Source organism: Austrofundulus limnaeus, unplaced genomic scaffold, assembly GCF_001266775.1.
Source record: "Austrofundulus limnaeus strain Quisiro unplaced genomic scaffold, Austrofundulus_limnaeus-1.0 Scaffold0, whole genome shotgun sequence".
In the NCBI taxonomy this organism is placed as follows: domain Eukaryota; kingdom Metazoa; phylum Chordata; class Actinopteri; order Cyprinodontiformes; family Rivulidae; genus Austrofundulus; species Austrofundulus limnaeus.
In genome coordinates, this window is record NW_013952402.1 from 10,258,212 (window position 1) to 10,271,032 (window position 12,821).

At 38.2% G+C, this 12,821-nt stretch overlaps 1 protein-coding gene across 1 annotated transcript in view; it reads right to left on the minus strand.

The window, feature by feature from the left end:
* The window catches only part of col13a1 (collagen, type XIII, alpha 1), a 150,233-nt gene that overhangs the window by 29,743 nt on the left and 107,669 nt on the right, over positions 1-12,821 (minus strand). The window contains exons 20-31 of the mRNA XM_014002722.1: positions 11,936-11,962; positions 11,538-11,582; positions 5,653-5,688; positions 5,508-5,570; positions 3,417-3,503; positions 3,290-3,307; positions 3,075-3,110; positions 2,922-2,978; positions 2,822-2,845; positions 2,551-2,604; positions 2,336-2,380; positions 348-482 (exon numbers count right to left, since the gene is read on the minus strand). Of these exons, the coding sequence (XP_013858176.1) occupies positions 348-482; positions 2,336-2,380; positions 2,551-2,604; positions 2,822-2,845; positions 2,922-2,978; positions 3,075-3,110; positions 3,290-3,307; positions 3,417-3,503; positions 5,508-5,570; positions 5,653-5,688; positions 11,538-11,582; positions 11,936-11,962 (627 nt within the window). The remainder of the gene's footprint in view (positions 1-347; positions 483-2,335; positions 2,381-2,550; positions 2,605-2,821; positions 2,846-2,921; positions 2,979-3,074; positions 3,111-3,289; positions 3,308-3,416; positions 3,504-5,507; positions 5,571-5,652; positions 5,689-11,537; positions 11,583-11,935; positions 11,963-12,821) is intronic.

A 12,821-nucleotide genomic window follows, 5' to 3' on the forward strand; every position in this document is an offset into this window, starting at 1 on the left:
ATGGATGGATGGATGGATGGATGGATGGATGGATGGATGGATGGATGGATGGATGGATGGATGGATGGATGGATGGAGTCCAATGATCCTTTTAGTGATTGTATAAAGGATTCTGTCAGGGATGTTCAACTCATTTTAGTTTTATAATTAAAGTGGCACAGAGTTACTTTACACAGGAAACTTGTGCCAAAATGTCTAAAAATAGCACTTAGTGCAGTCTTGGCRTCTCTTCCAGTTTGCAACTCTTTAATTAGATAATTAAAAGGCAGATGTGAAATCTAAAAGATTTTGGACAGAAACCAGGGCAGTTTTATGTGGTGTGGTGTTTGGTTAACAAGGCGACTCACAGGTGATCCAGATGGACCCATGTCTCCTTTTTCTCCCTTGGGTCCTGGATAGCCCATGACGCCACTCTCTCCTCTGGTACCTTCTGGACCAGCTGGACCTGGAGGACCGGGCTCTCCAGGCTTTCCTCTGGGTCCCTTTAAACACATAAATTCATTGTTGCTCACATATTAACAAGGTGCTAACTTGGAAACAGATACATTTTTGCATAAAAGCTAAACTTTTATTGTAAGTCCTGATMGACTGTTCCCAATTTGCAGTAAATCAAAATTCATAAAGAACTTATATTACTAACTTGTTAAACTATTAGAGTTTGGTGTCTTCATTCATAAACCTATTGTTATATGAATAACTTAGTTTTGTAACAGGTGCTATGCCTCTTTCTTTTTTTTAAAGAAACCTGAGTCATGCTGCATTAGACTGCTTTAAACTCCCCTAAAAAATGTAATCACTTGTTTTATTTTTAATTAAAAAAATGTATTGCTATTGTAACAAAATTACTCTTCCAACAATAAGGCTCATTGGAGAAACACAGGTGCCTAAAGCCTAATGCTGGAAACCAATAGCAGCAGTAAAAAAAACAAAAACGGCGTTAGTTTCAGTTCCAGATAAAACAAGAGATGTTTCGGTGTTTCATCCAGAACATGATGTGTTTTTGCAGGTAAACGGGATTTCCATGTGTCTGAATCCTGTTTTCATCTATAGTGTATTAAACAAGAAGGAATATATCATCTCTGCACAGAAAACCTGCTGAGGTTTTCAGGCATGAGCTCATCTCAGAGACAAAACAGTAGCGGACACATTTTGCGGTCAAATGAGCAAATCTTTTTTATTTCTATCCCCACCACACACACACACACACACACACACGCACGCATGCACGCACGCACGCACGCATGCACTCACACACACATACACACACACACACACACACACACACAAAAGAAAAAGACAAATGTCATGGATAAGTAAATATTTAGGCACAATCACCAAGGCACCCCACACCCCCACCCAATCTCCCAGAGCTCTGTATGTCAGCAGGACTGTGCCACACTTTGTTTTGCCAAACCTTTGTAGAAATAGAGGCCCTAACTCATCAAAGTAATGCATAGCCTTTATGAGTGTTGATCAGGGAGATGTGTGCCTCAAACTGCATTACTAACTACATGCAGCTTCTGTCTTTGCTGGCACAGTTTGTCCAGCTTTATATAAAGATTGATGCATGAGAGAGGAAAAAAAGTTTCCTATATTTATGCAAACAACTGACAGAGATACAAGCTCTCTTCTCTCCTCTTAAACTCCAGAGAGCGTGTAATATTTAGCTCTTGGGAGAGCAAACTTTTCTTCAGGCCTTCATGGTGGATGCCCCAAACTGTAGCTGCTTTGAAAGCCAGTGTAGTCCCAATGCTCCCCACAGAGGGTACAACAAACACATGGCCCATGATAAAACCATCACTTTGGCATTTAAAAATAGGGTAATGCTGTAAAGGTAAAGATAAATAAAATAAAATAAAAAGTCAAACCATTTATTGATTTACAAATACCATCCTGCATGTGCTGTCCCTGATATGAGTCACTGTCCTTGTAGTTTTCAGGAGTGCCTCCTCTCATTTAGACCTGCTGCTCACTGAGAAAACATTTTCCTATTTCTCTACGTCACATAACTAATCTGTGTGGTGGAAGTTGATTTATACAGCAAGGATAACTAAGATCTGACAAAAAAACCCTGCAAATTAAGCAACGGATCCATTACTGGATGTGATTAAAAATTTGTACTCAGCAAAAATTGGACATATTTTAGATCCACAGTTTCCCTCTATCAAAAGTGTAATCTAAATGTCTGATATAAAACAAATTTTGAATGAGTATTTTTACTTTTTCAGATACAAATGAGGTACAAATTACCAAAATATCTGTTTTTGCGCATTTAAGAAAACAAAGATTTGTATGAAACTGACAACAATATTAACTGGTGATAATCAAGTATTACCTTTTCTCCATCTAGTCCTGGAGGACCTGGTAGACCAACTTCACCCTTAAGATAAAGTAATGTTGACATAACTATGAATATGTTGTTGACAATACATGTTAAACATAAAAAAATCTATTTAGAAAATAACAGAGGAATAAAATGTAAATAAAGTTTGTAATAACATAGTTTATAAATATTTTTTTTTGCCATTTGTGATAATAAATTGCTCCTACTTTTGTGCCAGGGACTCCAGGTGATCCTGGAGGTCCAGGTAATCCAGGGGGACCCTAGAATGGGATGAGATATTTGTTTAATTTATCATGTTTTGTTACTTGGTAAAGCTTCATTGCTATATGTTTTTAGTAATCTTACTCAGTTTAGCTTAGTGTTCAAAATTATGTTCTAATTAAATCTTCCTGCCATGCTGAAAGCTGCAYCTGGTTTCTCCTCTAACACCTAAATGCAGTGTTTCGATACATGAGATCAARTCTTAAAGCTGCTTACCATCAGACGTATGTTGCGGATATCCTGTAAGGAAGGATTTAGAATCAGTACCCTGACAATTATCTCTTTTTGCTTGTAAATGTTTTTAAGAGTAACATACGTTTTCATTGTTCAGGATGTCAGCTCTTCCTGGCTCTCCAGTTGGGCCTGAAGGACCCTAAAAGTTGAGAAAGAACATGTACTGAACTGTTGTCCTCCTTAAAGCTATGTTTGCAATATGATGAACATTTTAGTAAAATCAGTGAAGACTTACTCTTGGTCCAGCTGGTCCTTGAAGACCTGCATCTCCCTAAATATATCAAAAAGACAAATAAACAGTCAGACTTAAAAAAGAAGCTTACAATTACCAGTTTGATGGAAGTAAACATAAGATGTTAAACCCATCAAGATGTGACATAAAAATATAAAATACACTTTTAAATGTCGTTTCTCAGTTCTTTCACAAGTGCTCCAATCTTTCCTTCTTACCTTATCTCCTTTCTCACCCTGAAATAGAAATGAATATTTGATTACCTCGTTTACATGTTATAATTTTATTTAATGGATAAACACCAAAGCTGCATGTTCATAAATCTGTCAAACTAGTTCATGTTACCTTGGATCCCGTTAGTCCTGGCAGTCCAGGTGAACCCGGCTCTCCTTTGATTCCTTTAGCAGTTGTTCCCGGCTCTCCTTTCTCCCCCTGGTATTCAAGCAATATAACATCTTACTAACCTCAACCAATATGTTTTGTTTTGATTAAGTGAATATAATCAGTTTGATCTACACAAAAACAAATGAACAACAAAAAAAGACATTGCATTCAWAGGTTAAATAACAAAACTCAGAATAATGCAGCTTTACAACAAATATTTGTCAAAATTACTGAATATTCCACAGTATAAAATAAAACACATTAATTACATCTTTGACAGCTTGTGTTAAATCATAACATTTTGACACAAGAACACTGAAACTCTTGCACCTCAACAAGGAACACAAACCCAGCTACGCTTAAACACATATGAAGCAATGAGGTGATGCATACTGTTGCTTCATGTGCAAGAAAATGCATCAGTTATTCAACACAAAGACAACAAAGTAGTTGGAATGAATTCAGATATTCTGATTCATTAGCAGTTAATTTTTCAGGCCTTTTAATAACAAGCCATGTTTCTCATCAGCAAACTAATTTTGCTCGTATGAAATGAAAACAGTTAAATGAGACATATCAGGCTTTTAAATCCTTCTTTTTCACATTTTAACCATTCAGTTGAGGTCTATATGAAGTGGAACTGCAATGCATTGGTCTGACTTTGATCTTATTGTAGCTCCACAAGCCCCTCTTTCACCACTTTTCTGAGGTGTGTCTCAGATCAACTCGTTTTGAGGCTGTCTCTTTAAATCCAAATGAGGCGCTTCTCGCCCTTCCTCCTCCAGTTTCCAGACTGGCTCATTTGAAGTAAGTGTAGTTAGTAAGTCCGGACATTATTTGGCAATTCCGTTGCAATTACTGTGACGTTATAGTAAAAAAAAAAAACATCATAGAGAACTGGAAATGTTGAAAAATATGATCAAAACAGAATATAAAGATATCTACGCAGCACCGGTGGAGACTAAATTCAACTCTTCTGCACTCCTTGAGACACAACAAAATGTATTTACCAGATAAAAAAGTGGATTTTGCATGATGTGTCACCTTCAACACCAGCAATGAAAACTACTGTAATTGTGTTAAAATTGTAAGACAAAACCACACCAACCAGTGCCCTGATTCACCAAAGGGTTGTACGGTCTTTGCTGACATTAGTCAGATGCATATGTGATTTTCCAAACAGTACTGCAAACAAAACACTATCTTTCTGCACTGATTAAGTTTAACTAATATAATCTGCAGCATTTTAAAGACAATCCTCCTGCATAAACTTAAAGCGCATGTTTCTTAAACTGCAGTGCAGTTTGGATGAAATATTTTGTTTGTTAGAGCCAAAGGTAACTGCTCCTTAGGAGAAGAGGGAAAGGAGGAAATGTTGCCTTCACAAAAAAGGGCAGACATGTCAGGAAAGATAYAATTCATCTTCTGTTGCAGTGATCGAACAGTTCTGCCTCTATAAATACTGATTTTAMAAAGGCAAAATCGATTGTAATTTACTGGATGAGTCAACATTCACAGTACAACATTTTATTTAAGAAAGGAAAGGGAAAATGACATATCCAAATAATGGCCATTAATTAGGCTATGTCCAGCACATGGCCGACCATCTCAAAGCCATCATACTGGATCAAAATAAACGGATTTCYTGTGTGTTTTGATTCACTCTGTCCATTCAGATGAGACAACACTTTGACAATTAGTGCATCCACTGGAGGTTAACAAACATAACCTAATGTGCATGTCTGTGGGACAGCACTGCACCCTTGAGGTAGTAATGAGGGTTCCAACCCTCCCCACAGGTGTAAAGGGTGCAGTGAGTTGGTTCAGGATAGAAACGGGGGGTGGTGGAGACAAATGTGCAGAGTTGAAGCAAATTCTATTGCTGCATAATATTAGTAAATCAGGAACACTGTAATGTAACTGGAATATTGTGAGTCACAAACACAAAACACAATGGTAATGACTGATCAGCCTTATGCAACCCAGATAATGAACAAAAAAATGTTAACATGAAAATGACCAGACAGGACGTTCATTCCATTCCAGGCCTACCCGATAGCCCCTTTTGCCAGGAATGCCAGGAATACCAGGAGAACCAGGGATTCCAGCCTGGCCCTTTGCAATGAAGGAAGACAGTTATTGCCCATAGATTGTGTGACGCTATATGTTAACTGTCTCAGAGTGCTTAAAACTGTACCTTTAACCCAAGAGCACCTGGGAAACCTGAGTCACCCTTCAGCAGTCAAGATGGCATAAAACAGTAACAAAAAAGAAAAAAATAACATCTCATCAATTTTTTTCCCTTTAAAATATTGAAAAATACACAGAACCCACAGGAAAACCAYGTTTTAATATTCTCATGTGATCCTGTGTGATCACATGGTTTTCCACATGAGAAATGGAAAATATAGTAATTTCTTCATTCATCTCCAATTCCAATGAAGTTGGGACCTTGTGTAGAACATGAATAACAGAATAAAATGATTTGCTAATTGTTTTCAATCTTTATTCAATTAAATTCACTACAAAGACAAGATATTTAATGTTCAAATAGATCAACTTTATTGTTTTTTTTTAATGTTCATTCATTTTGAATTTGATGCCTTCAACACATTCCAAAAAAGCAGAGACATGGACATGCTTACCTCTGTGTTGCATCACCTTTCCTTTAACAACACTTAAATGTGTGTGACCTGAGGACTCTAATTGTTGAAGCTTTGTAGGTGCAATTTCRCATTTTTGCTTGAACAACATCAGTTGCGCAACAGTCCAGGGTCTCTGTTGTTGTATTTTGCTCTGCATAATGCTCCACACATTTTCAGTGGGAGACAGTCTGAACTGCAGAGAGAACAGTCTATTACCTGCACTCTTTTACTATGAAGCCACACTGTTGTAACATGTGCAGAATGTCTCTTGACATGTCTTGCTGAAATAAGCAGGACGTCCCTGAAAAAGACATGGCTTTCAGGGAAGTTCCCTTTACAGTCAATCATGACAAGCCTGTCTCCAATTAACCTGTGGAATGCTCCAGACAGGTGGTTTTTATTTATTTATTTTTTGTAGCGTTCCTCAACTTTCCCAGTCTTTTGTTGCCCCTGTGCCAGTTTATTTTTAATTTTTTTGGAACATGTTGCAGGTATCAAATTCAAGATTAGTGAACATTTGCAAAAAAAAGTGTATCTGTTTGAACATTGAATATTCACATTTCAACTGAATATGCTGTAGGTTGAAAAGGATTTGCAAATCATTGTATTTTTTTATTTGTTTCACACAACTTCCACCATATTTTTCCCTGTGATGAGCACATGAAGATGATACAAGTATGTGTTACATGCCTGTGCTAACCTTGCAGTGGTTGTGCAAACATCTTCAGAAGGAGAATAAACTTCAGTAACTTGGTTTCCTTAATTGTGCTTGAAAATATGTGGCTAAAAGTCACCTTGGTGATGCCTGCACTTCTGCTGTGCAGTTTTTTTTATATTACACTGCCAGTATTAATTTAATAAATACAAACCAAAATGCATTAAAATGTGTGAGGAAAAACTATTTACACCGTTAGTGCAACAAACAAACAAGCAAACAAACAAACAAACAAACAAACAAACAAACAAAGCTGTAGCTAACAGACTATGTTAATGAACTTGTCATAGTACACAAGACGACCTTTRCTTTTCATTCAATTTTTTTTATTTTATACACTGTATTGATCCCCTGATGGGGAATTTAATTCTCTGCGTTTTACCCATCACACATGTGAACAAACGTGGAGCAGTGGGCTGCCAATTTCAGCTCCTGGGGAGCAGCTGAGGAGTTAAGGGTCTTGCTCAAGGGCCCAAAGTGGGGCTGGTTGGTCCAGGGAGTTGAACCGGCGACCTTCTGATTAAAGATCATCCAATTACAAAGGTAGACTTTTTTTTGCCTGTTTTCAATTAAATAAAAATTAATCTTTTGCTGTTTATCAATCTGTGAAGGACTTTTCCAAACGATTTAAATGTCCTAATTCCACTTTGGTTCTCTGTTCACTGTATTGTACAACATGGCCAGATTATACATGAAATAAACCTCAAATTGACTGTGTTGGGGCTTTCAGAAAGCAAATGCATTCTTGCAAATCCTAAATAGGCTGAAGCAAGTGGGTTAAAATGAATCCACAAAATTTAGACTTATTATAACCTGTTCAAATTGCAGCTGTAGAATATGGTTCTGCCAGCTGCCTAATGTGAACTTTCCATGTTCTGCTTTTCTGTTTTAGGTAAGTAAATAGTTATTTTAGTTATTCCTTTTTCTATTTTAATATTTTTTTACATTTTTTCTCATCTAATTTGACATTTTACTTATGTTTGAGACTTTAAAAACACAAATGATTTTTAATGTACCTGAATGTGTTAAATGTTACAAGTGAAAAATGCATTGTTTTGTAAAGCTGTTAAAAAATTGGGTTGAACTTGACTTCTTTCTTCTTAAACAATATATCTATGGATTCCCACTTGTTACAGTGAACAATACCGGAGTGGTGTGGTTGATTATGTGAATTTTTGATTGTGCTCCAGACTTTCTCAGCCAGGCAGCTCACTGTTTTTAAGGTAGAAAAACGAACAAGGACTGTATGTTCTTGGGGTAATTAAGGTGGTATGAACAGTGGTCTGTCTAGAAATCCACTGTCTTAGTGCTGTAGTTATTATTTCTCCTAGTTCCCAGTTGCTTTCAGTCTTGATTGACATTAGTCCAAAGACAAGCTCCATTATTTCAGCTCAGAGACAGATTCTGACACAAGTTCTGAGGTGGGCTGTTTCCATCATGTCTGGATGTATGGTTGTTGGATTTAGAAGCTTTGGATGTGAGTCTAAAAGTCATTATTTGCATTCAGACTTATCCAAAGATAAATGGCCATTGTATTAACCACAAAACCTCTATACTGTCAGTGTTTCCCTCTGGCACCAGGCAGCCCGCTCACTGAGATTATATTCAGAGCAGACTTCCCAGAGTTGACGGAAGCCTCAAATCCTTCTGCAACCCTTTTTTGGCATTGAAGAATTGGCCTGCAAAATTGCTTTTTCTTCATTATTAAAGCTCATAAGCTTTTTCATCTCGCTGTTACCTGAGGATTACTGTAGCTACTTTTTCTTAGACTTTTATTCTTTCCCTCAAGTATTTGAGCTACAGGTTTTAATGACAAAAACACAAACAGTGGCACTGCTGCAGCTGCCACTGCCATGATGTCGATACTAACAGAGTTGTGTCCCGATATCAGCAAGTACTCGCTCAAAATACCCTGACTCCTGGGATGATACATTTTATTGCGTGGGCATTCAGATTAAATGAGACCTACTAAAAATGTCAGTGTGAAGGCTTTTTGCCATCAATGCAACCTGCATAATCAGAAGATAATGTGTTGTTGCATTCAGCTCACTGTTTACAAATGTAAACGGGTCTCTATCCACGGATGCTACATTTGGGCTTCGTATTGATGGACCAAAGTGACAATGTTTGTCTGGATTCTCAGTTTTCCAGGACATTAAAAGAAAACAGCTGGACTTCTGTTCTGTAGCTGAATAATGTGGAGTTACAAGACTTAAACAGCTTTTCTCAAGGATAGTGTCATTATTATTATTGAATCAATGTGCTCGCCCACCACCTCACTGAYGTAAAAATTGGCTGAAATGCGACACAACCATTCTGATTGCAGTCGTTTTGAAAAACATTCAATATACAGCAGGTAAAATAAGTAGTTCAATACTTATTTTACGTCAACATTTTTCTCAGTAAATATATTACTAGAGGTGCTAATGACATGAAATTTTCACCAGATGTTGGCAACAACCCAAGTGATCCATACATACAAAGAAGCTTCAGAAAGACCTGGAATTAGCAGGTACGTTTGTTTCAAATAAAACAATAAGTAATGCACTGAACCACCATGGCCTGTATGCACGCTCACCACGCAAGACTCCACTGCTGAAGAAACAGCATGTTGAAGCTCCTTTAAAGTTTGCTGCACAACATTTAGACAAGCCTGTGAAATACTGGGAGAATATAGTCTGGTCAGATGAGACCAACATTGAACTGTTTGGATGCCAGAATACACATCATGTTTGGAGGTCAAATGGCACTGCACATCAGCCCAAAAACACCATACCAACAGTGAAGTTTGGAGGTGGGAACATCATGGTGTGGGGCTGTTTTTCAGCATATGGTACTGGCAAACTTCAAATAATTGAAGGAAGGATGAGTGGAAAAATGTACAGAGACATTCTTGATAAAAATCTGCTTCCATCTACCAGGATGATGAAGATGAAACGTGGCTGGACATTTCAGCAAGACAATGAGCCCAAACACAAAGCCAAGGAAACTCTCAGTTGGTTTCAGAGAAAGAAACTAAAGCTGCTGGAATGGCCCAGCCAATCAGCTGACCTGAATCCAACAGAAAATCTATGGAAAGAACTAAAGATCAGAGTTCATAGAAGAGGTCCACGAAACCTTCAAGATTTGAAGACTGTTTGTGTGGAAGAATGGGCCAAAATCACACCTGAGCAATGCATGCSACTAGTTTCTCCATACAGGAGGCGTCTTGAAGCTGTCATTGACAACAAAGGTTTTTGTACGTATTTTTTTAGTAAGTATTAGATAAATTTCAGTAAGTGTTTTTAATACTTTTTTTCCCTGTGCCATTTCACATTATTACAAATAACTTCATTTCTGGACATTTATGGTTTGATTTCTTTGTATGTATGGATCACTTGGGTTGTTACCGACATCTGGTGAAAATTTCATGTCATTAGCACCTCTAGTAATATATTTACTGAGAAAAAATGTTGACGTGTTTTTTATATATTGACGTATATATTATTTTACCCACTGTATATACAATTTAGTACCAGGCTCTAAATAAAATAAATGTGTTTTTTTATAATCACTGCGTATTGTTTAAGTTTTAGCTTGGGACTGTGCTGAAACAGTCAACCAACTGGGGAGAAATAACAGCATTACTGTTGATTGGGTACCAGGACATTTTGGCATTAATGAGAGAGCTGATTACCTTGCAAAAGCTGGCAGTCAGGTCCACTTTAAAGGACCAGAGCCTGTAAGGCTGCCCTACATGCCTGGATTAGACATCAACACTCAATTCACTGGAGGGAGCTGACGGACTGTAAACAGGTTTGGGAACTGATAAACAGCTCAAATCTTAGGTTTGGGAAAGCTCTCATCTCCATGACAAGGAAAACTCTAAGTACACTAATTGGAGTCCTAACTGGGCACAATCAGCTCAAACACCACAAAACGATGATGGGACTCCATGACAATKGTCTGTGTGATGCCTGTGGCATTGAATTAGAGACGTCTTTGCACCACTTAGACCACTGCCTGGCTCTGAGCAGTCAAAGGAAAAATAATTCTTGGGGACCTCTTCATGGATCCTGAAAAGCTCAGAACACAGAGTGTTTCTAACCTCGTGTCCTTCATCCAAGGAACGTGAAGGTTTGATTAAAGCTCAGTGTTTTTCTGGGGAGAACAATGGGCCCACTTATGAGGCCCACCGCTCATATGAGTTCTTTATCCTGTTAAAACCCTGTGAGCTTAAAGGGTTATCCATCCCCACTCACCATAACCATAACTCAGAATGTACTTATTGTCGGTACTTGGTATTGGCAAGTACCCAAACTGAAGTACTTGTACTCAGTTCAAGAAAAACTGGCATCGAGACATCCCTAGAAATAGCATTGAAGCACGAAGATTAGTGTTAGAAATTAGAGATTAAATGTGACAAAATACCAAAAATCAACTAATCTCACATGGAATATCAGCCAAATAATTATTTCTTTGCAAAGACTTTGAGATATAAGTATATTACAGAATCATTGTAGTTGCCTTCTTGAGGGATTCCAAGTAAGTTTTTTTGAGCTTAAAGGTGGTCACCCGCCTTCCAAATTTAGTGCATTTTTTCTATTTAAAGATAAATTAAAACTGAGTTTGAATGATTCAAATTGTAGAGGACACACCTGTGATCCTGGCTCACATACATGTAACAAACCTTGACATGCAACACACACATACACACACACTTATGCACAGCTTTCAGTCTACCTTCTCTCCCCTCTCTCCTGGGAAACCCCTTTTCCCTTCATCCCCCTGCAAAGAGGACAGAAACACCAGCTCTGAGGAGCAGCAGGGCAGTTTAAAGCAGGTGTGCCTTTTCAACCGGGGATAAATTACAATACAGGAGGAAAAGCTCAGGGGAGAAAGGACTGACAGCGACCTGACAGCGGGAGATTTAAATGTTAAGACAGGAGATCAAATGCCTGAAGCAGCAAGTGGTTGCCTTGGAGAAAAGTAAACAGTACGCCTGCAGAGCGTTCTTCCAGACCGACCATTCTGTTTGATAGCCCATGTTGTAAACTCACTTACGTACCTCCAAAATCAGTTTTGTCTTCTTCTTATATTTATTATAATATTTAAATCAAGTAATAAATGAGACAACCTACCTTAATTCCTTCTTCTCCTTTATCTCCCTGTGAAGCAGAGCAGAAACAGATTTACTGTAACAGCAGCTGAAAGACCACTAGATGGAGCACAAAATCTACTTGAAGCTTTGAAGTTTATTGCCCCCACACACACACACACATAAACACACACACAAAAGAAGCTGGATAACGTCGCCTGTGGAAACCACTTCCACGTCTGCTTAGTGACCTCCATCTGGCCTGATGTACTCACGGAGCTTACAGCAAAAAAAAAAAAAAAAAAAAAACATCAGTCTGGGAGGATTTCATGGGAAAATAGCACGAGGTGGAGGAACATTTGAAGACTACGAGGAAATGTTCTGCACAGAAGCGAGCTGCAGCAAAGGTTTTCCCACTAGAACGTCTGCTGACAACCATTTCATGAAAACATTCAGTAATTTGTTAATTTCCACTGTGATGACTGCAGTTTGCTGACAGTTACAGCATAAAAATGTACTGTTTTCATGCTCAGTACTTCAAATGTTATATTAATTCCTGCTCTGCCTGATGTATATGTGTTTTTACTGAGGGGTTATGTTTAGGGTTAGGTTTGTACCAGGGTGGTTATAGGGTAAGGGATCAGGGCTAGGCTACAGAAATGGCTGGAAAATTACTAGAAATCAATGAAAAGTCCCCACAAGAATAAACAAACCAATGTGTGTGCTGTGGTGGAGGTGTCCTCAAGAGGAAGAGCATTAAGCAATGGAAAAATGGCGAGGACAAGTATGAGGAGAGCGTAGCGGACATAGCTCACACTGGCCCTCCCCACACATCTTCAAAGCGAAGGTTAAAGCTTTTAAGCTCCTATCCAAGCAGTGTGTGTGTGTGTGTGTGTGTGTGTGTGTGTGTGTGTGTGTGTGTGTGTGTG